The sequence below is a fragment of the Aspergillus ruber genome, assembly GCF_000600275.1.
Source record: "Aspergillus ruber CBS 135680 unplaced genomic scaffold scaffold00047, whole genome shotgun sequence".
NCBI classification, from domain to species: Eukaryota; Fungi; Ascomycota; class Eurotiomycetes; order Eurotiales; family Aspergillaceae; genus Aspergillus; species Aspergillus ruber.
Window position 1 is genome coordinate 19,716 of NW_024467343.1, and position 24,411 is coordinate 44,126.

The 24,411-nt window shown below is 49.2% G+C and overlaps 10 protein-coding genes across 10 annotated transcripts; 4 read left to right on the forward strand and 6 right to left on the reverse strand.

Moving 5' to 3' along the window:
• Positions 1-20: 20 nt before the first annotated feature.
• On the reverse strand, positions 21-4,049 carry EURHEDRAFT_466935 (uncharacterized protein; the record flags this gene model as incomplete). The annotated part of the gene is made up of 1 exon (XM_040785144.1): positions 21-4,049. One exon carries the CDS (start codon positions 4,047-4,049, stop codon positions 21-23), a length of 4,029 nt encoding a protein of 1,342 aa, XP_040634223.1.
• A 1,243-nt stretch (positions 4,050-5,292) lies between these two features.
• Positions 5,293-5,818, reverse strand: EURHEDRAFT_466926 (uncharacterized protein; the record flags this gene model as incomplete). The annotated part of the gene is made up of 2 exons (XM_040785142.1): positions 5,293-5,676; positions 5,726-5,818. 2 exons carry the CDS (start codon positions 5,816-5,818, stop codon positions 5,293-5,295), a joined length of 477 nt encoding a protein of 158 aa, XP_040634224.1.
• Positions 5,819-6,208: 390 nt separating this feature from the next.
• Positions 6,209-6,998, forward strand: his3 (imidazoleglycerol-phosphate dehydratase HIS3; the record flags this gene model as incomplete). The annotated part of the gene is made up of 2 exons (XM_040785141.1): positions 6,209-6,527; positions 6,583-6,998. 2 exons carry the CDS (start codon positions 6,209-6,211, stop codon positions 6,996-6,998), a joined length of 735 nt encoding a protein of 244 aa, XP_040634225.1.
• EURHEDRAFT_417313 (uncharacterized protein) lies at positions 6,963-8,068 on the reverse strand. The gene is made up of 2 exons (XM_040783169.1): positions 7,508-8,068; positions 6,963-7,426 (listed from the first exon to the last, which is right to left on the reverse strand). Exons 1-2 carry the CDS (start codon positions 7,827-7,829, stop codon positions 7,113-7,115), a joined length of 636 nt encoding a protein of 211 aa, XP_040634226.1. The 5' UTR covers positions 7,830-8,068; the 3' UTR covers positions 6,963-7,112.
• A 618-nt stretch (positions 8,069-8,686) lies between these two features.
• EURHEDRAFT_466971 (glycosyltransferase family 32 protein) lies at positions 8,687-9,934 on the reverse strand (the record flags this gene model as incomplete). Its single annotated transcript, XM_040785148.1, has 4 exons — positions 8,687-8,968; positions 9,020-9,379; positions 9,431-9,586; positions 9,656-9,934. The coding sequence occupies 4 exons, from the start codon at positions 9,932-9,934 to the stop codon at positions 8,687-8,689; spliced, it is 1,077 nt and encodes a 358-aa protein (XP_040634227.1).
• A 2,014-nt stretch (positions 9,935-11,948) lies between these two features.
• Positions 11,949-12,796, forward strand: EURHEDRAFT_288749 (uncharacterized protein). The gene is made up of 2 exons (XM_040778220.1): positions 11,949-12,270; positions 12,339-12,796. Exons 1-2 carry the CDS (start codon positions 12,164-12,166, stop codon positions 12,628-12,630), a joined length of 399 nt encoding a protein of 132 aa, XP_040634228.1. The 5' UTR covers positions 11,949-12,163; the 3' UTR covers positions 12,631-12,796.
• Positions 12,797-13,658: 862 nt separating this feature from the next.
• On the reverse strand, positions 13,659-15,094 carry derA (putative ER-associated proteolytic system protein Der1). Its single transcript, XM_040783170.1, has 2 exons — positions 14,721-15,094; positions 13,659-14,643 (listed from the first exon to the last, which is right to left on the reverse strand). Exons 1-2 carry the CDS (start codon positions 14,907-14,909, stop codon positions 14,092-14,094), a joined length of 741 nt encoding a protein of 246 aa, XP_040634229.1. The 5' UTR covers positions 14,910-15,094; the 3' UTR covers positions 13,659-14,091.
• A 527-nt stretch (positions 15,095-15,621) lies between these two features.
• EURHEDRAFT_519058 (histone H3 family protein) lies at positions 15,622-16,266 on the forward strand (the record flags this gene model as incomplete). Its single annotated transcript, XM_040786743.1, has 2 exons — positions 15,622-15,844; positions 15,920-16,266. The coding sequence occupies 2 exons, from the start codon at positions 15,622-15,624 to the stop codon at positions 16,264-16,266; spliced, it is 570 nt and encodes a 189-aa protein (XP_040634230.1).
• A 710-nt stretch (positions 16,267-16,976) lies between these two features.
• EURHEDRAFT_519059 (uncharacterized protein) lies at positions 16,977-21,664 on the reverse strand (the record flags this gene model as incomplete). The annotated part of the gene is made up of 8 exons (XM_040786744.1): positions 16,977-17,818; positions 17,868-18,526; positions 18,579-18,694; positions 18,747-18,764; positions 18,815-18,925; positions 18,990-19,283; positions 19,407-19,934; positions 20,855-21,664. The coding sequence occupies 8 exons, from the start codon at positions 21,662-21,664 to the stop codon at positions 16,977-16,979; spliced, it is 3,378 nt and encodes a 1,125-aa protein (XP_040634231.1).
• A 1,059-nt stretch (positions 21,665-22,723) lies between these two features.
• Positions 22,724-24,404, forward strand: EURHEDRAFT_466940 (putative hydrolase, alpha/beta fold family; the record flags this gene model as incomplete). The annotated part of the gene is made up of 6 exons (XM_040785145.1): positions 22,724-23,431; positions 23,492-23,652; positions 23,702-23,782; positions 23,837-23,960; positions 24,040-24,168; positions 24,219-24,404. 6 exons carry the CDS (start codon positions 22,724-22,726, stop codon positions 24,402-24,404), a joined length of 1,389 nt encoding a protein of 462 aa, XP_040634232.1.
• Positions 24,405-24,411: the final 7 nt, after the last annotated feature.

Genomic DNA, 24,411 nt, shown 5'->3' on the forward strand with positions numbered 1-24,411 from the left:
GAAGAAGTCGAGTTCAGGTTTCACTGAAAACCTCCCAGGTTAACCTTGGGAGGCGCCCAGTCCAGCTTAGGTGGAGCCCAGTCCAGCTGCGGGGCCTTATCATTCGACACACAGAGTCCGGGTCTCATTTTGTCGATCTTGCGTCGTTCCTTGGATGCGCTTCCACCGAGGAAGCCTTTCAGTGCTGATGACGCAGTGCCGTAGGTGCTCCGTGAACTCGCGTTAGTGCCAGTACTGGACGATACAAGACTAGAGCTGCGGGCGCTCCGGACACTACCAGGCTTAATGACTGTGGATGGCACTGCGGGAACGGGAACGGCCAATCGTGCGGAAGAGGTGGGGGCATATTCAGGCGCATAATAGGGAGCAGTCTGGGGACGCTGCCGCGGATCCAACATTACACCAGTCGGTTCGGAATCCAGACTGTCAAAGATATCCAGATGAGTACCAGGGGCAGCCTTTGGTGTTTCCACGTCGTCTTCTACCATGGTCGATGCTGTTGGAGGTGGTAGCGGTCCTTGCTGGACGTTGGGCAACTCATCCGCAGAGACGGTGACTTCGAACTTGAGGTTTTCCAACATCGTCCCCAAGCTTGCTGCGGTCGTTGGTCGTCCATCGCTGTAAGAATCGTCACCTTCGACCGCGGGCTCGTCATCCATTCCACTGGCAATGTTGTAATTACGAAACAAGTACCGTCGCAGACGTGCAACCTCGCCATCCCATTTCCGGTGGAGAGATTGCAAGACGAAGTCGACATCATGGTCCAGAACCTGCGGGGCTACTGAAGAAGAGGACATGGTCCCACTGCGGTAGTGACCGACCGACGGGGGATTCTTGGTCAGCTTATTTCCAACCGCTGCGTGACCCACAGTCACAGCCGCGTGGAGAGACCGTCTGATTGAGCTGGACGTAGAGCTCTGAGCGTAGGTAACTTCCCGTTTTAACCCCTCAATTTCCCGGCGCAGCTTATTCAGCGATTGGGCCCGGTCTCGATCCATGCACGAAAGACTTAACAAGGACTGGTTCCGCTGCAGGCCATTGACGAGAACCGTGAAAGATTGCAAGTTGATATCGTTGCTCTCGCAGTAAATCTCACGGAGGCTGGTGTTGTCTTCCAGGACAGATGACAGGGTGTTAGCGCCCTGCAAGCCAAGCCTCTGATGTTCAATCCGCAGCACCTTCAAAGACTTGTTAAGTTTCAAGCCAGTTAATGCCAGGTTGAGACCAATGCCAAACCGGGCCACGTCCAAATGCGCGCTGTCGCCGCTGATATCCAGGTCTTCCAGCGTATCATTCTCCTCGAACATCGCCTGCAGCGACTTGCACGTATCCGGCCCTGCATCATACGGAAGCGACGCCTTGGAAATATCCAAAAACCGCAACGAGCGATTTTTGCGAAGCGCATCGACAAGAATTCGGAACTGCTTCTCCTCTTTGAAGTCGATCATCCTCATTGACAGATGCGATGGAGTCTCGTTCTGACCGATGGCTTTGAAAAGTTGGATGCAGCCATTGTCGAGGCGGTTTTCATTGACGTGCATATGAAGCTCGCGCGGTTTATCGCTCGCGGAAGCAATCGCATGCAGAAGCACAGCTACGTCTTGTCCGTTCAGACCGCATTGATCGAGCCGAAGCACCCGCAATCCCAATGACCGCTTACTCCCCAAGTAAATGGCAATTGCATCAACAGTCTGCGTGTTCACTGGTGTCTGGCTCAATGATAATTCATCGAGTTGCCAATTGAAGAGCGTTTCGGCCGTGACAAGCGGTTCGGGCCCCGAGGTTCGGGAGATGCGTGACAAATTGATCTTTCTAATTTGACTAAAGTAGCCAATGTACTGCTGCAACACATACGGGTTCAAGCGACCTTGTACTCCGGAGATGTCAATCGCTTCTAGCGTCGCCTCCTGAGCGACGATGGTCGACAGAAGTAGGTCGATGTCGTGAACAGACAGACCGCAGTTGCCCACTTCTAGAGCGCGCAGATGACTTGATCTTTGAGAGGCTGCGTCAACGAGGTAGTCGAGGTCAGAGTCTCCAAGTTTGATGCCATTGAGTACTACCCAGTCCACGCTCGTGAGCTCTCGCCGGCAGACGGGGAAGATGGCCTCTGGAATACCACAGCCAGGGTCATGGCTCTCACTATTCGACTGAGGAACGCGACTGAGAGAGTAAGAGAAATCCATACGCCGGAGATATTTGCTCTTCAAGGTCAGAGCCCGAATCTCCTGTGACAGCACCGACAGATTCTCCTGCCCGGGAATGCTGACGGCTGAACCCGTGCGAGTCAGACGAGCATCCTTGTCCACGCCATGCAGATCGCGAATGCCCTGCAGCGCATCTAGACTGACATGATTGAACGAGATCGACCGGAAAGACTCGTTGTAGCGCAACGCCCGCAAGACCGCAATCAGCTCCATGGGCGTGTACTTCTGGCGATTCGTATATGCCGGTGGTAAAAGTTTGAAACACGGCGCATCCTCACACTGCATGTCGATGGTATAACGGATATTGGATGTATCGATATCATAACTGGCGGAATAGGCAACCAGCGTCCGGTCGAAACAGCCGTAGTCCTCATCGAGCGTCACAGGGGGGAAATTATTTTCATCGTCGAGATCACGGGGAACGATAAAATCGAAGGGTTGTCTGATCCAAAGCGGCCGCAAGAATTCGGTATGGTGCCTTATCCAGAAGGCAATCTCCAGCGAATGCACCGAGGCCAGGAAGATCGAAAAGGGTTTGCGGAGCGGGACTCGGAAAGTCAGATGAAGGCTATCGTCGCCCCACTCCATTGACAGCGCGGTAAGGTTCATCAGCCCAAATGACGATGCGGATTCCATATCCGGAAGGGAAACCACGGAACCGCGGTGGGTCGGCTTCTGCTGAAACGGGATTAGGTGCAGCTTGTGCGATCCAAGGGCGAGATAGCAGCCGGTAGGGGAAAGCTTGGTAATGTCTTCAGACGATGTGCGGGCCGGGTATTTGCCGCTGCTGCTCCCAGTGCTCCCATGCATGCCACCGTTGCCGCCACCGCTAGAGGCCATCTGAATAACACGGAACATGCGAAACGTCTCCGGGTGGTAATCTCGCTCGTACTCTAGTATCCGCGCAACATGCTCGACAGTTCTCTGATCATAAGGCAATGGATCGGACATGCGAGTCATCTCGGCCGCCGAACGGATTCCCACCATCCACAAGTTCAATTCCTGGATTTCGGGGGTTTGCATTTGCACGAAGGCGGCCTTTTGAGTGCGGTCGTCCACGTAGGCGAGCTCGACCGAGGACGAGAGTCTCCCATCATCCAGCATATAGACGGCAATAATACTGTTCAGGGGGATGCCGACGGAGGTATCTGCGGCGGCGGACAATTGCGCATCTTGGATCGAACTGACAGAGGCCACGGACTGTCGGTGGTGTTGCAGGTTACTCGAGGTGTTCGGGCGTTCGAAGGAGGGAGGAATAGATGGAAAGGCTTCAGCGGCTTTCTTCTGACTCTTGAAACGGACGAGATGGGTGTTGGTAAGGACGAGAAATTGGCTCTTTTTCCTCCACATGCCACCAGTGGTCTGAACCTCGCCATGATGTAGAACCATATTCCCAATCATACATGTCCGTGCGGCGGAGGAATCGTCGTCATCCCCGGAAGAATACTTGGAGCGCCCGGTAGACTTGGTGTCTTCGTCATTTTCGAACGAGTGTAGCGATCGGAGGGACCCAAAAACGGAAGCGCGTTTTTTCTGTAACGATTTCCGTCGGGGACGAACCACGGCGTCCGGGGGAGTGGAGGAGGCCATAGAGGCGGCCCATGCTGCTATTTCGGCATCTGCAGTCGCGGAGGCTGCTAGATTCTGAGGCTGGGGGCTGACATTCCGATTGCTGCCAAAGAAGCCGGAATTGCGACGGTTTTTCGGTTTCTTCAGAACATGGGTTTCGTCGGAGGGAGAGCGATCGTGGGAGAGGGAAGCCGTCAGGTTGGAGGCTGCGGACGAGGGACTGAATACACTGAGACTTTTTCTTCTTTCTTTTCTGCCAAAACTGTCGGCCATGACGAAGTCCTATAGAAGAGAGCGGAAGAAAAAGGAGAAAAGAAAAAGGGAAAAACTCAAATCCACCAAAACAATTGGACCAAGAAAAAAAAACAACAACAACAAAAGGACAGCGAGCGGTGGCAATGGTAGAAGAGGACGACAGGTCACATCAACCAGAGAGTATGTACTTTATGTACTGGGATGGAGTATGTACAGAAGGTTCCTGCAGAATTAGCCTAGCCCATAGTGATAGTAATTGAAAAGAAGTGAAGGAGAGAAGAGTGTTGGGGATAAAATTGTGAGGCAGGTTTGAAACCAAAATCTCCGCCAGCGACACGGGGAGTGCAAATACTTACAGCAGACCGTCAAGGCGCCATCAGAAGAAAGAACGAGAAAAAGAAAGAGAAAAGAGAAAGGGATTGTAGTAGTAGAGTAGGATTGTATCGACCAGCAGAACAATCAAGCAAAAACGACAGAAAACGACGGAAAGGGAAAGGAAGAGATGAAAACGGCGAAGAGAGAGACCAGCACCCGAGAGACACAGAAAGAAGTAGAGGGGAAGAGAGAGAGAGTATGCGTGTGTGGAAGAGTACTCCAGAGTAGTAGTGAGACAAAGAGAGGAAAAGGAAAAGGGGAGAAAAGAAATCCGGAGAAAATCAGATCCACGCAGATCAAATGATGTCAAGCGGTACTCTACAAGTACATACAGCATGGGCAGATTAACTATGCTGAATTATAGAGTACAGAGTAGCTGTAGAGCACAGTTTAGAAGTACTCTGTATGTTCCTGTTATTTTATTCTTCTCCCATTAATGTTCTCTCGCAAACTCCAGTTCCTCTGAAACAACCACCGGCAATCCTCCATATTAATTCGCTCCACATAGTTCCATGGATTCGATCCGTTTTCCAGACGGCCAATATTTACGAACGGCGCATTGGCAGCTGCAGGCAATGCTATGGTAACCATATTGCAAAAGCTACTATGGAGTACATACATCATACTAACCTACTACTATATAATACCATACTATCATATACTTCGTAAACCAGGTAGGAGTGAGGCGGCCATCCATTAATAATGTCTCGTCCCATCTACGTTGCAATAGTTTCTGCCGAGTTAGACATCGGAGTCCTCTTCCGTTTCCGCATCCGTATCCATCCAATTATCCGTGCTCACCCTAGTAGTATATACACGTACTTTGTCCATGCTCAAATTAGAACAACCTGCCACAATCCAGGCCCTGACCCTGGTTCTGGCCTGTCTATCTACCACTGATCAGATTCTCCCGCTCAGCAGTAACCCTCTGCACCCGCTTCACCTTACGCATAAAATCAATATATTCCGCCACCCGTCTCTCCGCCCATACGCATCCGCCCAACGTCATCGCCGCGATCTGCAAAAACACTTTGAACTGCGGAGTGAGGCCCTGGTATACCCGAGCTGTCGGGGAGATCCACTCCGAGAAACCTTCGAGGGGCCTGTGGAGGAAGCGCGCGCGGAAGTATTCTTTTGTAAAGGGGGGTGGTCTTCGTGCCCGCGGTCGTGAACCTGGTTGATGTGGTTGTGGCGGACCGGCGTTGCTTGCGAATGTGAAGGGATGAGGGAGGATCATGATCATATGCGCGAGGATGGAGACGGAGCCGTACTGCGGAGTGTGTTAGCTCGATTCTCTGCGCCGGGGTTGGGGTGCGCACCCGGAATGCACCTGCTAAAAAACCCTTGACGCCTTCCGTGGTGACTTCCTCCGGGGGCTCAATGTCTGCTCTTAGGTCTGCTGGGGGAGGCATTTTGTCTGAGTAGTGTTATGCGACTTCGTGTACTTGAAAAATACGGAGTAGAGCTTTTGAGCAAACCCCGTCAGATACCGGCGGAGGAACAGACACGGATCGGTGCAAGATGGCAATATTGATAAATTATCTATAATGCGGATAATAGAATGAAAGACGATTATAGATACTGGACCAGCCAGACAATTGCCACACCTATACAGACAAGGGCAATGAACTCCAGCATTAACTCCGACTCGGACATGACGCAGCCGGATCAAAATCCCCCCGCTCCGCCATGCGGGACGAATCACATTCATTCAATTCGAATTTTCAATTGATATCAGCTAGAATACCAACTATACTCTCCAGCTACTCCCCCAAAACCGAAGAACAGAAACAGCCACCATCATGCCCTTCACCCCCCGCACCGCCAGCCTCTCCCGCACAACCAACGAGACCAAAATCCAAGTCTCCCTCTCCCTCGACGGCGGCGTCCTCCCCGCCTACGAACCCACCGACCACTTCCCCTCCCCCTCCGACCCCCAAGAAGCAGAAGCCGCAAAACATGGCATAGTCCCGCAAAAGGATGCCGCGCATGCGACGCAATTCACGGCCACGCAGCAGATCACCATTAGCACGGGGATAGGCTTCTTGGATCATATGCTGCATGCGCTGGCGAAGCATTCTGGGTGGAGTTTAGCTGTAAGGGCTAAGGGAGATATTTACAGTGCGCTTCCCCAACCCTTGGTATATGTCTATGTGCAGGTACTAATAGAGAAAAGTCGACGACCACCACACAACAGAAGACACCTTCCTCGCCCTCGGCAGCGCCTTCACACAAGCCCTCGGCGCGCGCGCCTCAATCACCCGTTTCGGCCGCGGCGACGCCCCCCTCGACGAAGCCCTCTCGTGGGCTGTTATCGACCTCTCCTCGCGCGCCTGGTCCGTGATCAACATCGGGTTCCGGCGCGAAAAGATCGGCGATCTAAGCACGGAGATGATCACGCATGGACTGCACAGTTTCGCGCAGGCGGCGAATGTCACGCTGCATATCGGATGCACGTACGGGGATAATGACCACCATCGGGCAGAGAGTGCGTTTAAGGCATTGGCTGTTGCGGTGCGGACGGCTTGTGCGAGGCGTGGAGAGGGGGAGGTTGGGGCGGGGGATATTGTTAGTACGAAGGGTGTTCTTTGAAGTCCGAGTACAAAGTACGAGGACGTGGACTCTTTGGTAGAGATTGTCTATGATATGCAATAACGAACATACATAACCCTATTATACACCATCCACCCACCCAACTAATGAAACCTAAGAACTCACCCCCAACGCCTTAACAGCACTCTCCCAATACCTCCTCCTTCCCTCATTCGCCTCCGTCCCAACACAACCACTAATATACCCCTGCCACCCCTCCTCACTCCCACTCTGCAAAGTCTCCCTAACACTCTGCTCACACTGCGTCGTCAAAAACCACGCCCCAGACCCGAAGTCATACTCTTCATCCGCAAGGAGAATATCAAGTATCTGTCCCGCTTCGCCGTTCGCGGCAGACACTTTATCGCTGATCGCGGGGATTGAAGACGCGTATTTAGCGTTGTAGCTGGGTGATTGCATATTCCGTGCTGTATCATCACATGAGCCCTGGCCCTTCTCACCTACACCCCATCGGGGTTCCAACGCCATCTAAACACAAGGTGACTTACTCCCCTGTCCCTCAACGCCCGGAACCTTGTTCCTACTAAACCGAAACTCCTCGCTCTCAAACGCCATCAGCGCAATAACAGCAGCCTGCTCTGCTTTCGAGGTGACACCGTAGTTCTCAAAGGACTTTGCGATATTCGGCGCGGCTTGGTCGGCTGTTGCGCATTCGCCTTTTGCGGGGGGTTTATCGCAGTTGACTGATCTGGGTGCGATTTGTTGGATTTGCTGCGCTGTTATTTGTGATGTGTCTTGGGTTGCTGTAGATGGGGTTGGGACTGCGAAGGCCAGGAGGGGAAGGAGAGTGAGGAGGGTTGTGGTGTGCATTTTGCTGATATCTGGCTTTGTAGAGTTAAGAATGGATTCCGTACTCTGTAGTGTGGAAAAAAGGGCAGCCTTTTGTACTCGCTCATCCTGATCGCCAGGTCAACCGCCCACATTCAGCGCAACCGCCAAAAGACAGAGAATGCGATGATCATTCTGAAACACGACACCTCACATATGCTAGCCTCGAAAAAATGCTTAGCCGTGCCAAACAAAGAAATAATCGTCCAGGGGCAAATTGATCAGCTGGGGTTGGTCAACCGCAGGAACCCTAAACACACCCAACCGCCAATAACCTCCCGGAACTAGTGGCGACTACGAGGACAAAACACAGACTTCATAGGACAATGATTGAGAATATTATTTGCAGGTGCATTTAGCGCCAGGCCTGTCTCCATAAAATAAACGGCGGCCATCTATCAGCAGTCGAATCGAAGTCTATCTGTTAAAAAGGTGTATGACAAAAAACAATAGGGGAAGAAGAATCAAAAAGGTGTGTAAATCGAGACATCAGAAACAGAGCCAAAATTCTATGCGAGCACCGCTTAGCAGTTATTTTCCTCGCGAGCAAAAAACAATCCAAAGCCGTTGCCAAAAAGAAAAAAAAATTTACAACCCAATAATATGGCTTCTATAGAAGCACCGGCCGATCCATGACCCAAAACTCCGTAAATGCACGCCAATATCAGCACAGGGGGAAAAAAGAAAAAAAAAAAAAAAAAAAAAAAAAGGCACGAGACAAATGTGACAAAAGGGAAACGAAGAAACAAGCAGAAGTGAATGCTCAGATGCAAGTCATGCCAAACAACCGAGCAAAACATATTGACAAACAAGAGCAAACAACAGCATATGACTTCTTTTTAATCATTTCTGCTGTAAAATTCGTATGACGTCTCTGTGGGACCAGTTTCTTCGTCTTCTTTGTTGAAGCTGACCCGACGAAGCAGGGTAGGTACTGCCAATCGTGCCCGACGAGTGGGCGACAGGCCAGCCGGTGTGACAATTGTCGGTACCTTCGAGTAGCCATGGCGATATCTGGAGCTCAGGTTCATTACACGGCCATAGATCCACCAGGAACCAAGACCGACGACGCCGGCCAGAGCAAAGCCGCAGAAAGTCAGGAACATCCAATGTTGTCCCATCTAGGAAAGTTAATCTCAGCTTCTCGGTAAACAGTCGAAATGAAAACTTACCCAGAAGATCAGTTGAGCGTCTTTGCCATGCCAGCTGTTACCAACGTGGTGGGTGAAGAAACTCCACGAGTAGCGGTTGTATTCGTCTTGCATGAGGATACGGACCCTGTCAGCCTCGCTGGGCTTGTCGAGCATGTATTCTTTCCACAGAACCGACAAGAAAAGAGGACCGGTCGAGTACATGACAGTGATGTAGGGAAGCAGCCAGCTGCGGTCGTAGGATTGCAAGAGTTCGATAACGCGGAGGAAGAAGGGGTGCTGAGGAACAGATCCCATCGCATCGTTGGAGATACCAGTTGGAGCGGTACGACGAACCCACGCAGGGTAAGCGAGAAGAGGATCCAAGCGGCGGTTGCAGCCCTATAACTAGTCAGAGAGACTCAAAAGTGAGCAATGGTATAAAGGGCTTACATCGTCAAGGTCAATGTAGGTTCCACCGTAGTGGGCCAGGACAAAGTAACGGATCGAGTCGGCGCGTTGGATGGGGTACTTGTAGCCATCGAAAGTATCAAGGAACCAGGGGTATTCTTTGGCGATAAAGTCACGCGCTTTCTCGTTGGTCCAGAGCTGTTGCGAAACACACCAGTTAGCTGTCGGTTGCACGTGACCACTGGTAAAGGAAGAGAATAAACTTACAATGTACTCATAGTCGGGGTGCAAGTCGATACAGCTTCGTTGAGCATCAACCCAAACTTCAGGAATCGATTCGTTCTTGTAGGTCTGGTGAATGATCTTGGGGATGACCTGAGGCCGTTGCTCGATCAGACTCGAATTAGGCGAAGGAAGCTCTGCGCGGTGGATTGCGTCGGCCGAGGCATCTTCCACCAATAATGACAGAAGCGTAAAGACACTGCGGACCAGAAATGAAAGAATGATGAGGTTGACCACCAAGAAGATTAAGACGCCTCTCCGCATTGTGAAGAGATGGGATGAGATGGGGAGGTTGGAGAGTAGGAAGGTGTATAGGTGTAGATGTGCCGGGAAGGTGCAAGACGGAAAGTCAATTGAACCAGATTCTCGCGCAGTCGTAGCCTCGTGTCAAGGCAGGAAGGATGCGATGATTGTTTCCGTCAACAGGGAAACCACGGTTATTGTTGTCTTCCCGAAAGAAGGTCCCCGAGAACCGCAGGAGATTGTTTCAAACCGGAGTCAACAAGGGACTTTGACGCATGGAATATCGACACGGGGTGCCACAAGCGATAAGAGATTGTTGAAGTTGTAATCTGGAACGTGACGAGGGAGAAAAGAAGATAGTAAAAGGCAAAGGGACCAGGAGGCAATGAAGACCTGGGGCGGAATTGGTTGAGTGGTGGCAGTGGCAGTGGCAGAGGCAGTAACCGCGGATAGGCAGAAAATGAAGGAACGACTGACTAGGCGCCAGCAAGTCGGTAGTAGCGATTATTATTTAAAAAAAAAACGCGTAACTCGAAGATTTCCACGGCTTCTTTTCTTTTCTTTTCTTTTTTGAATTAAAAAAAAGAAAATAAGGAATGACTGGCGTGAAAAAAGAGTTTCAAGTACGAGACACTCAGGCACAGAATCAACAGGGGTGAAGTTGAGTATAAGACAAGACAAGATTGTCCATCAACAATCAGAGAAAACAAATTCTGGATAATTAAGGAATGACCAGAATCAACAAGAAAGTGAGAAAAATAGTTGATAGAAGAATAATATTCCGTAGTGAGAATAGAGAGAAAAGGGGAGGCGGGTAAAGACGAATGATTGTAACGAAATCAAAATAGTTTAAAATAATTCAAAAAAAAAAAAAAATAAAATAAAACGAATGAGTGTCAAGGCGTATTTTTTTTACCTTTTTTAGGGGCCAAAAAAATAAATAATAAAAAAGAGCGTGGTTGAGTGGTTGAGCGAATAGAGAGAAAAAGGAAAGAGAGTGGAAAGGAAGAGAAAGAGAGCCTGGTGAGAACGCGGTGGCAGTGAGAAGCAGCAGAGAACAGTACGTACGTAGTCCACTACTGTGCTGTCGTTGGTTAAGGAGACTTTAGCCCCAGACCAGACCCAAAGAGGCAACGGGGCGGAGTCCCGTGCCAGAGCCACCCAGTCCTAATGGGGTAACCAACATAGCGGCTCCCATGGTTTAGTCACCAGTAGTCTTCTTACGGGGAAGCGCACTAGACTGGGTTTAGCAGGTATCCCCACTTAAGATACCCCCACTCGGAAAGGTTCAGTAAGGTTGGGGCAGGAGCCAAGATTGCCAGGGGTAGTATGTGTGTTGAGTATGTACGATGTACGAAATACTTGGATCTGTACGGAATACAAACGGAGTATGAGTATGGAGTAGATACATGTCAATCGACTCATCACTGCTTGTACAAATGCATACTTGTATCTACCACCCCAGTCTTGGCTCGTACTCGTACTTGCTCTATGCTAAGCCACTCCAAGTGACCCCACATGATTGGTGGAGGACGAGCCCGTTTGGTCCATCCATCGCACGCCGTTAAGAGTTAGCCTCGGCCTAGTGCCCGGTAGCTCGTCTCAGACGGCTGGGAAGATAGACAGATAGACAGGATGATAGACATGGGGAAAGCGCTTAATTATCGTGAAAAAGGGGCCGTGTAAAGGAGATAATTACGCAGCTATGGAGTACAATGAATACACATTATTCTCTGAAACACCAGAGCAGTTGTCACAGGAGCTGCTTTTGTCTGGACCAATCATATAGTGGCGTTGGACACAGCACATGTACGGTTTAGACAGTGTTTTATTATTTGTCGCTCAGTATCGCTCAGGGATCGTGCTCGTATTGCTATGATACAGTGGGGATGGTAACGATTTCAACCATATTAAGGAGCCTCGTACATAGTGCTCTTTACTGACACTAGCCCTCAACTACTCTCTACAAATACTTGTACAATCTAAAAGATACTTTTTATTGGTTACGTACTTCCTGCCACTGGCTAGTGATCAACATCATCATTCCTCAAATTTCATCATAGATACCTCAGGCAGTCAACAATTTTTCTTTCTGGAAGGCGACATGGACACGAACCCTGGGCTGATTGACATCTCCGTGTTGAATAGGGAACCAAATACCATGGTTCTCTCTCTCCGCATTAGGTGCCTCCGGCACTTATCCAGAGATTGCTTGACGCGAAACATCGGAGTATCTATGTGGTTATCGTCATGATCCATAGATCGGTAAAACTGAAAATTTGTGTGGTTGTTTATCGGGCGGATGGACAAGATCTGTCTGTACTCGGAACACCTGCCACGGTATATCAGAGTACGGTATGCTCACGACTAGCATTTTAGTAGTAATAGTCCGTACGCGAAGGAGGCTCGCTAACTGAATCTGGACCCTGCATCTTGGTACTTGTGGAGGTCCCAAAGATAATACGTACTGTCATGCTCGGTATCCTGGGCAATCCAATCTCGTCCCAATTATTGCGCACAGAGGCTTGTACAGTACTTTAAATCTCTCATGGTCTTCCACTCCCCGCCATATCCTGTCATATCTCCTCTCTTCTCTATCCGTGCAGACTACTCTGTGTACAAGTACATACTCAATACAGTACTCCAGACGGAGCGCTCTACATACTCCACACAATGCCATGTTAACCGACCCGACAACCACTCAGCGTCGGCGGTAATTGGCAGACGCGTGGACAGATGGAGTACTACAAATAAAGTCTGTGCGGTGGTCTGTGGCCAGCCACATCTTTACCCTAACCATCGCATCGCATCGTTATCTAAACCCAGCAAGCACCAAGAGACCAAGATACCAAGAATCCCCCAAGAAAAAGATTAACCCCACTTAGCACCACAATGACAACGTATCGCAACTTAACGGTTTCATTCCATCATTTATCGGCCGGGCGCTTGGACCTGCCGTGGCGTATTCGTACAGAGTAGATAAGAGTACTTCGTACCGCGGAGTTATCGAGGTCGGTCGATAAGTTGAACGTGCGGACTACGGCCGAGTTTAAAATACTGGACTAGATAATATCTCAATGGGGCACGTATGCTGTACTTCATACTCGCTCGCACTTGTACATACGGAGTACGAGGTACGATACAGTCGCATGCACGGCTTCCGACCTCTTCCAGACAGCCGATGAAAACCCCACAGCCCACCCAGCAGAACAACACACTTGTTATTCTTAGCAGCGCCCACTTTCCCTGCAAGACACTGTAAAGTACCCTGTGTGGCAAATGTCAAAACGAATATGCAAAGACAAGGCTCCATCCAGCCTCGCATTGCCCCGCACCCACTCACAGGGAAAATCCTTTTTTGAAACTGAACAGAACAGTTGATCAATGCTTACTTTTCTTCGGTGTACCAGAGTAGAACAGAGCCTCAATTGGCGTTGTGTCGTACACTGACGTCGTACGTGTAAGACGTTGCCCGGCCGGGCGTACTGTACCACGTCTTGTTTTGGTTACTCCACATTATCACCCGTTGTGTTGCTGAAATTATGGTGGCTGTGAAGGCCACACAAAGCAGCTTATATTCACATGTCGACTGGACTCAGAGTATTCTGTATGCCTAGCGTGTTGCGTACACCGCGGAATCATCGGAGGTCTTTCGAAATAAACTTATCGGTCGGTAGGTTATTCTATTTATAGTTTCGAGGCTTTCAGCTGCTGTCTGCCTACGAGTAGAGAGTACAAAGATGTCAAGTTAATCGGTTGGAATATCATTGATTGCTGTTCTATGTATATCTGAAGGCTACCGAGTATCCATTCAGTTCCTGGTATCGGACCTACTGTACTAAGTAAGAATTGACAACACGTTGAGAGAGCAACTAGTTCAACGGCCGCGCTGTATTCACCCCAGACTCTTCCCCAGTTTCCACTCCCAACAGTATATCAGTGGAGAGTGAGCAAATTGAGGGCTGATCGTCAGGCCTGGAACTGCAGATAATCCGCGCGAATCGCCAGGGAGGCTGGCGACAACGCAGCGGCTATTAATGATTATCAGAGCCTTGAAGCTGTGTTCTCAGGCGGAAGGATCTGCTTCTGCATGCGCGTCCAAGATAATCAGGATGGTAAACAACCAAGGTCGCAACGCTTTGATCTAAAATAAAAACACAAGACGTACAGCATCACCTTCAACGCACTTCAGGCGCCGCAGCAGCGGTAAAGTCACCATTGACATTGTTCATGTCCGTCCCACGTGCATCCGTCTGTGAAACAAACAACCGCCTCCACCACATCGGTGGATCAAGAGGGCGATGACCACCGTGAAGCGGCGGGTAGACATCGTTGAAAAAGTACCAGATATGGCCCACCACGACGCCACAGATTTCATCCTTGGGCACGATCCCGTGGACAACAAGGCTGAATGCCATCAATACCCACGGAAGATACGGGGCCGTAAAGACAAGTAGCCCCAAGAAGCTGAGGCGAGTATCAGGGTTGCGGCGACTCCAAATGTAGACCAGACTCGAAGATAGCGAAGTACCCAGGAACGGAAGCGACAAAAACGGGGAGATGATCAAGAGCGACACCATCGCATAGAATAACAGCCACGAGAAATGAGCGGGAGATCGACCGGACGTTTCCTCAAGCAGGCGCGAGTACCGTTGCAGGAAAAACACGTGGAATAACAGGTCTAGACTGAGCGGTCCGAAGTAGAGAAACGTCGTTACTAGGCGCCAGTACTGTTCGAGTTAGCCACAGCTGCCCCGCAATCCTTCTTCTTTGTCTTCCTTTTCCGTTTTATTTCTGGTCGACGCACCTGCGACTTGAAGTACACGGCCCGGAAGCTGTAAAATAGCTGGAACGGCGTCAAGATATGGCACTGCACCAGTACTGACGTAGCAACGGTGGCAGCTGTCCACCACCGGGTGACAGGCGGCATCTCATAGAACCATTGTTCAAGGGGGAACTGGCCTGCTTGCCCACCATTACCCCAGATGGCGGCCATTGCGTCGGATGTTAAGAGGTATCCAAATCGATAAGAAAATAAACAGCCGTATCGACCGATACCAGAGGAGTCGCCACAGAATAAACGTCGCGAATAAAGCCACTACCAAATAACAGCAAGCTTGCAATTTGTTCCCCTCGCCAGTTTATAAGTACCGAACGCAAACAAAGCTCCAGGGTGGCCTCTTCCGCCCTTGAAGCCCTGCAACGATGTCATCCGCCCGCCGATATTGTCACGTGATATATAGACAACCGCGCGCTTAAGCGGATAAGCACACGCTACGCGTCAAAATACCGGAGGCTGGGAAACACGCATCATGCCCTCGATATCAGCCAATAGCTCCTGAGGCAGCGATTGCCGGCGACTTTTGCGTTCGACTTTCCAATTGCCCCCCCCCCCCATCCATGGTCTTTCTCTGGCCAGACAAGAACCGATTCTAGTCGCAAGAGCATCTTTGTCGTTTGTTTACTGCGGTTTCCTTTTGTTCTTTTTTCGTTTTGCCCGCGTCAAAACAAAAGACTGTCCCGCCGAGCTCGATATCCATTAGACGAATTAGCCATTCTCACTCATAAAGCATTGCGCACATTATTGGACTTTCGATTGGGATTTGTTGCATAAAGGTCTCTCATAATATCACCATTCACTTAAGCGTCGAGTCTCGCGCCGTTTTCATACCAGAATAGGAATATCACCACCCGCGCAAACCGTCGCAATGCCACCAAAGACAGGAAAAGGCCGCAAAGTCGTCTCAGAACCGCGATCGCGCCCAAGTGCCAGCGACGGAGAAGCAGGCCTGTCATCAGACCTGCAACAAACCGTGTCGCCAGCAAACAAAAAGAACCCCAAGGCTTCCACTTCCGGAGAAGCAAGAGAAGGCAAGCGACCATCGGGAGTAACAAAGCCGCCAAAGACAGCAAAAACATTAGACATCCAACGTATGTTTCAAACTATTCAGACTTGCTTTCGTGAAGAGTCTCCATCGCAGATCACAAGCTAATCCTATCATTTAGCCGGTGACCCAACCCCCCAAGGCCGTCCACGCCGTTACAAACCCGGAACCGTTGCTCTGAAAGAAATCCGCAAATACCAACGCTCCTTCGACCTCCTCATCCAAAAGCTCCCCTTCGCGCGCCTCGTCCGTGAAGTCGCCCTGGAACTGCTCCCCGCAGACGTAGGCGAACAGCTCCGATGGCAGTCGCATGCGATCCAAGCACTACAAGAAGCTGCAGAGGCGTTCCTCGTTCATTTATTCGAAGATACTAATTTGTGCGCTCTGCATGCTAAGCGTGTGACTATTATGCAGAAGGATATCCAGCTTGCAAGGAGGATTCGTGGTGCTTGGGGGGGTTTGGGATGATTTGTTTCCGGCATTCTATTTTTCGTATTTATTTACGTGGTTTCTTTTTTCCTCTGGTTGGTTGTTATCATACCCAACCATCAGCCTTTCGAGCTGCATACGGTTGGTACACGGCGTCTTGTTGGGTGACGGAGTCAATCGGTCTGCTGTTTTTTTTTTTTTTTTTTTTTTTTTTTTTTTTTTTTTGTGCTTATCTGCTTCTTTTTAGGTGTCATTTCTCGCCTTCATTACGCTCATTCTGTGGGTTCCATATTTCAGATAGCAGCTTGATTTGATGTGCGGGTGTATATTGCATATATCGTATGGTGCAGGTTGTTTTTATGGATTCAAACGACGACGGCTTTGTTAAATATTCAAATGCTGTGTATTGAATGAATAGCCTGTGATGGCATTGGATTTAATAATGAATAATGTTGTGGTTTTGGTTTATACTTTGATTGGTTATCGTAGTTGAAATATATGCATATATGTTGTTGCTATTCTACGTGCATTGAATTTTGTAAAAAGATAGGGGAACAAAAAGAACAATGATATATATGCACCTATTTATACAATAAACAGCCCAGTCTATGCGCCAGATGCCCATCAGCAGATATGGTATCTCAAAACTCAAACCGACTAACTCGAAGGACTAAAATCAACAAATCCCTAAGAAAATGACTAAAAAAAAAAAAAAAAAAAAAAAAAAAAAAAATCAACATTATAAAAGATCAAACACCCCTCCTCAACGCCCCTGGAAGCCCCGTTGTAACCCTCATCCCCTCATCCCTAACAGTTCCCGCCTCCTCTCCCTTCCCTTGCCTCTCTAATGTCTCCGCGAGCATTTCATCCGTAACGCTTACCCAAAGACGATCATTCGCTTTCTTCGCCATTGCCCGCCCTGCTCGTGCACTTTTCTCCGCTTGTTCCCCGACAACACCGCGGAAGTACTTCCAGCTCATGAAAGTCAGTGTCATGCAGGTGATTTGGGAGTTGCTGATCGCTGTGGCGGATTGGAGCGCTTGTTGGAGGAATTGTTTTGTTTGGATTGTGGATTCGGTTTGCACGGTTGCATTGATGAGGTAGTAGGCTGCTTGGATGTATTTGTTGGGGCTTGATTTGGCGAAGGATTCAATGGTGGAGAGGACTGATGGGAGGAGCGAGTGGGAGGGGTGAGATGGGTCGCGGAGGATGAGGGCGGTGTTGATGGTTGCAAGGATGGCGATGTCACGGCGGGGGTCGTTGCGTGTTATTTTGCTGGCGTTGGGGGAAAGTGAGAGGAGTGGGGATTGGAAGATTGTTAAGGCGGTTTTGAGGTCTCCTGTTGCTTGCGCGATAGTGCCTGTGGTGTATTCTACGAGGCATTGGATGTCATCTGAGAGGTTGTCACCGGTCTCTTGTGCGATTTGTCGGAGTTCTTTAAGATTTTGTTTGGCAAAGTCCCAATCGGTTCGTGAACATGCCAGAAATACTTGTTGTAGTATGATGTTGCAGCATAGCGTCCTGCGCCATTCTATGCGTTTGTTTGCGCTTACCATCGATTCTGCAACATTTTCCGGTATCTCGAAGCTGCCTGAACGGCTGTCAGCGATGAATCTGTCAATATAAAGAGGGGAACTGACTGTTGAGCATACGCCTCCCTTCTTGAAGGAACTTCTCAGCTTTACGACCGTCATGCGAGTTCTTAGCACTGAGTGTGACAGAGCTAAGGAAATAGCACAACGCATAAAGATCATGCTGGGGTAGCCAGCTGAAACTCAGAAGCAACGTGCCATTCTGGACTTGGAGAATATCACCGGTGTCAATTGAAGAAGGTCCCGCAGATTTGCCATTCAGTGGGACAGAGAACGATCCGTCAACGCGCCAGTTAGGATAATTTAACCTCTCGTCCATTATCTCTTGCAACACTCGTAATTTTTGAGCAGATTGGTTGACATCGTATTCCAGAAGACTGCAGCAAATGTCAACCATCTGAACGAGAGTGATTAATTGAGGTATGTGCCGAAGGTCATCATTGAGTTGATGACTTCGTGCGGTAGCCACTGCGCGCTGAGCCTGCTCAATAGAATCGAAATTCGAGCCTAGCTGCAGATGTGCCAGTGCCTCAATCACAGCAGCCATGGCTGATACAGCCTTGTCACCATTGCGATTGGCCATCTGGGAGATTTTGTGGAGATGATGCAGCGCTGAAACCGAGTCTTGATGGGTTGGGGATGATAAAGATAAAGAAAGTGAGACTCTAAGGAAGCGAAAAGCATACTCCCAGGCCGAATGGCGATACCTATACCAGTTTAGCCACATGCCACACCATCAGTTTGTACACAAGTACTTACGCTTCCACGTCCTGGATCATACCATCAACAGCCTTCAACGAAGCTCTCGGATTGGTCTTGTGGAGCATCCGCGCTAAAAGATGCTGCATACTGTACTTGAGGTCCAACATGCGGTTCTGGATTGTTATAAGTATTATGTCCAAGATAACAGACGAAAAGACCACTCACTCTTTCACACAAATCGATCTAATGAACTGTCAGTAAACCAGCAAGTACCAGGGGAGAAACAGACATACCCCTTTACTCAATGCAGTTTCCGCTTCAAGGTCATTATCTGTTTCCTCGAACAAGACGCGTGCATATCGTAACCGCACAAGTGCCTCCATACGTGGTTGAAGTCTCCAGTTCTACACGAAATCAGCCAACCGTCGAGTTGTCGGACTTCCAACCAAACAAAAATATCCCACTGACCTTCAAAACAGCCTCCAGACACCCAAGCCCCGTAGCAAGAAGCTTATAGTATTCCTCCACGTCATCCTCCTTTCTCAACGAGGCAACAGTGGTCCCATGGTTATGAGCAGCATTGAGATACTCGTCCGCCAATGACAACAACAGTACCTGATAATCAACCGAAGGTTTCCCTTGTTTGCGTGCAGTTTGTTGGTTTCCTTGCAGTTGTGCTTGCCCTTGTTTCCTGGCTGCTTGCTGTTTCAACAATTTCTGTTGGACCTCTGGCGAAGGAGCGGGAATCAACATCTGAGGAACCTGTTTTGCGGTTGGTGTTGGAGCAGTAGGCGTTGAAGTCAGAGATCTAGAAATTGATGCAGGGACAACGGTCGGTGTAGAAGAAGGAACGGAAGGCATGGTGACAGAAGCAGTTGTAGGAACGGGGTTGGGACTGGCGACTGGAGCAGGAGCAGGAACGGAAGTAGAAGCGGGAATCGGCGAGGGAGCGGGTTTTTTTTGCAAAGGGGTCGCCTGCTGTTTTGGAGCGACCTGTGGATATTGATTGTATGCGTTGCTGCTGCCCGGGCTAGCACTAGGAGGAGGATAGAGTGTTGGCTGCGTCGAGTTAGATATAGTGGGTAATGTAGGCGAGCGGTCGGGGTTGTTGTTTGCAACAGACGCGGCAGGCTGTCCGGCGTATTGAGAGGTACCGAATGTATTGAATTGGGGTGGTATGACTGGACCAACAGATGGTTGTTGGAATAGATCTACCGGGTTCACATATTGCGGTTGGGGCGGCGGTACTGGTTGAGGTTGTTGTACGTGTTGCTGACTATTGAAAGCCTGCGCATAACTATTGAAATTCGGGATCACCTGCGGATAGACGACTGGCTTGCCATATTGGTATGGCGATTGCGGCGACTGCACAGAATTGATGTTATTGTATAGAAACTGCGGCGGTTGAATGGGCTGTTGAGGATGTTGGCGTGGAGGTTGTTGCTGCAGATATTGCGGAGGATAGTGACCGTTATGCGGCGGTGGATAGCTCATCGCCCCGGAACATAGAGTATACTCATCGATTCTTTATTCACCAACGACGAAGGCCCGTCCGATGCTGTTTGTGTCTTTTCTCTTCGTCTTTACTGTCGTCTTTCGCGTTGCCAAAAGATCGTCGACGGTTCGGAGAAACTGCCGGGCGGTCGGACCGATCATCACGTGGGATCGGGAAGGCATGTGAAGTACCTGGGGTCTCTGGGGCGTATGAAGTACGGAGTAGAAATTCTAGTTCTTGGGATAATTTGAGGCTATATTCGCATTAGGCTGCAGTGAACAGAGTATTTTATATGTAATCGAGGCATTCGATTGCTATCTACAAGAAGGGATATTCCCAAACTATACAGAACGATGCATACATCCAAAGAGCAAGGGAAGGGAGAAGAACAAAATCGACAAGATACACAAAACAGAACGCCAAGCTCGCCATAACCTGTACATCGACTCATCACCCTGGTCGCCAATTATATCATGTGTATGGAAGAATATAGTTGGTTGAATGATTGATCATTCACCGCAGAGTCAATTATGTCCATTCCCAGAGACGGTGGTCCCTCGGGAGGAGGGTGCTCGCGGACCGTCCAGGGACACATTTCGCTGCAAGTATCAATATTAACCGATGGTGCAGCAGGATGTATTCTCTGATTTGCCCACTCGGAATCAGGGACCGGGGAAGTGCCACCGAGACATCGTTGGATCCAGAAGAAGTAGTTCGCTCGGTCTGAATCGCTGGAATATTTTGGCTGTTTGTACGGACATTTCAGCACGGCATTACAGGAATTGCAGATGGATATTCTCTTGCAGGAAGAGCAAATCTCCCTAGGAAGACGACAGACGGAGGTTTGGCAAGAACTGGCAAGCCATAGGTCGACAGACCGGTGTGCACACCCGAATCGCGGTGTCATGTTCTCCTCTTTCCCCAGTTGACCTGCCTCAATTGAAAGGCGGTACTCGGTTCGTATTTGAAGTTTATTATCTTGATCCAACTCGGGGTAAATGCTGATATTCAATACTGTCGACCCATAATCCTGCGTGCAGGAATGCCAACAGAAACGTTCTTTGACGCCGTTTCCGAACTGTGCATTTAGGAAACCTATCGATTGCCGTCGCAATTTCAGAAGCTCAACGATGTCCATCTTATCCTGGAAGGTCAACTTTCTGCATGGGCACAAGTCGACTACACCAGCCAGTTCGCCCAGATTGCAGACGCGGTCTTCCGGTTTTCGTTTCAGTTCTCGCGAGGTGAACGCAGTCTTGCGGTGAAGCTTCAGACATCCAGAACATGCTTGCCATTTGTGATCCTCCAGCATGCCGATAAATTGCCATCGGGGGGTAAGGAAGTTGTGTCCGTTCCGGTAATGGTGAAAGAGAGGTGCGAAATCTCGACTGAAATGAAGTGATTCATTCTCGAAGACTGCTCCCGAAATAAAAAAGAGACTCTTGCAAGTGAGCGCTAGAGATGCTTCTGGGACTTCAGTTAAATGTGACACGATCTCCAGCAGCAGCTCTATGGGCAGCTCCAAAAGATGACACCGGCCGGAGCCATTTCCCTCACCAGTATGTCCACTGCCTTGGTTCCGTAGCCAACGAGCCATTTTCATCACGATCTTCAATTTTTCTCCAGAACGTCGAAGACTATATGTCATGTTGTTCGGATAGCTGCGCTTGGTTCATGTGGTCGGGCAAGGGGGGCAAACAAGGATTCTTTGTCTTCCTTTCAACAGTCGGACGATTGGACGATATGCGATAGTAATTTTTGTTGTTAGATATTGACACTGAATCATGGATGCGACTGGAATCGGTCGTTGTGTCGCAAGCTTTGAAGCTGCATGGTGCGATGGACAAAGAAAAGATAAAAGGACATAATGGTTTCTTTGGAGACGAGCACGAGAAGAAAGGACCTTTTAGACCCTGACAGTCATTGCCGCAAAAGGTTGTAGCAGTTGCGCGAAAACGGCGCACGCGCTTGGGTCACAGTAGTGTAGCAGATGCTATCAGTATTACATACAACGCCATGTGGAATCCCAGTCCGACCCAACGCCTCTTACTTTGAGGCGACATGTTCAACACCCAAACTGCATCCGACATAAAAGGTAAAATGGTTTCATTGCAGGTTTGGTATCGCGAGAAGCAGGATTTCCTTTTCTGGTAAGGATTAAGTTTCCTCTTGACGTTTTCAAGCGGCCATGACTTTCCGCATCCGGAGAATTTCTGACGGTTAGCATTGGGTTTCGCATACGGGAAAAATAGTATGTAAACAATGTTTATGCAAGATGACGGTTTCAGCAGCTAGGAGAATCAGTTGACAATAACTGCTGACACGCAGGAGAAAATTTAGTTTAATCCTCTGCGCAGAATCAAATGACCCTTCCATGACAGCAGGGCATAGAGAATCACGTGCAAGTGGCTGGTGGAAAGATAGAACCATGTGATTGTGGCGATATGTGGCTGATAAGAGATAAGATTTTTGTCAGCACTTCCCGATTGGGCACTGATACCGAGGCTGAATGGAAATCATTGAGATAGTTTAATATTTCCCTCTATTCTCTGGAATTCTTTCCTGTGTACGATTCTCATCATTATTATAGATTGCATACTATCAGTGCTTTTGTTCAATTGCAATATAGGCCATGAGCTTTGCAGATCTCCAGGACTATCTTCTTAGTTCGCTACCACTTTCAACTCTACTTTGTGGGCTTATCACCATGGGCTTGCTGTCGTGGCTTCGTCCGCGGGGACGGATTTCGTTCTATCATGCGAAAGATAATAGTCTCCTGCTCACCAAAAAGTCTGAAAAGGCCGGTGCCGAGGAAAAAGTGACTTTCACGGACATCTGTCGTGAAGCAACACCAGCAAAATGCAACCTGAACCCGTTTTTGTTTAATGGCCATCTGCAAACTGCCTATACTGCTATCAAGTATGATGGCGTCCCGGTATACTACAAGCGAACGATGTTTGAGTCCGACAACCCTGCATTTAGCGGACAGTTTGCAATGGATTTCGTTGTGGAGCCGTACGAAATGCCCAAAGACGACGTATTGGTTGACAGCGAGAGAAAATACACACAGCCATCGGGTCTACCTGTACGGACGTCATTCTTCTCGGAAGATGAAGTTGCTGCACTGCCATCGGACGATACGAAGCCTATGCTGGTGACTCTGCACGGCCTCAGCGGCGGTTCACATGAAATTTACTTGCGCCATGTCCTTCATCCGCTGATCGCAGATGGAAATTGGGAAGCGTGCGTGGTTAACTCTCGAGGCTGCGCACAAACCAAGATCTCTACTGGAGTCCTTTACAATGCTCGTGCTACCTGGGATCTTCGCCAGGCTATCAAGTGGCTCCGGAAAACGTATCCCAATCGCCCTCTGTTCGGAATCGGATTCTCGCTTGGTGCTAATATTCTTGCAAACGTAAGTTTCTATTGCTGTTTGCTATCGATGAATCATTTATATATACTGATGATGATGCAGTACCTTGGTGAGGAGGGTGAAGCCTGTGAGCTGAAATCAGCCGTACTCTGCGCTAGTCCTTGGAACTTGGAAACTTGCTCTCTGAACCTGCAGCGGACCTGGCTAGGCATGGAAGTGTACAGTAAGACCATGGGATCCAGCATGAAACGACTTTTTGAACAGTACGTCAACCGTTTTCTCCACACTGTTCTGTCGACTAACCTCTATCAGCCATGTCGACGCAATCAGCAAGAACCCGAGAGTGGATATCGAAGCAGTGAGGAGAACCACTTATCTGCACGAGTTTGACCTGTATGTCCCTCGCATTCAATGAGGAAATAACCACTAACTCTAATTGTTTCACAGGGCCATTCAATGCCCTACTTGGGGCTATCCAACGGAAGGTGCCTACTACCGTGACGCTACTACAACCGATTCCTTGCTCGCAATAAGGATTCCATTCCTGGCTATTCAAGCAGAGGATGACCCGGTACGTCTATGGCTGCCTCTTCTACTAAAAATAAAAATAAACAACAGCAACAGCAACAGCAACAACTAACATCAAGCAGATTGCTTGTCGCGAAGGACTCCCGTTCCACGAGATTCAGCGCACGCCTTATGGAGTCATGATGACTACTTCATGGGGTGGTCATTTGGGATGGTTCGAACTCGGAGGTGAAAGATGGTTTGTGAAGCCGGTATGTACAGCTCGACTCTATTTTGTACTTCGTTCAATTAACACAACTAGGTAAACAACTTCTTTAACAAGATGGCCAAGGAAATTGACCTTTCATCTCCCTCTGTCGTGCAAAACCTAGACCTACTGCCTGGACATATCATCAACCACAGTGATCCGATCAAGGATCCCGACACAGCGCCTAGGCCCGAGTTCAATCCCATGCGCCGCAGGATGAACATGAATATTGACGTATAAAATATGT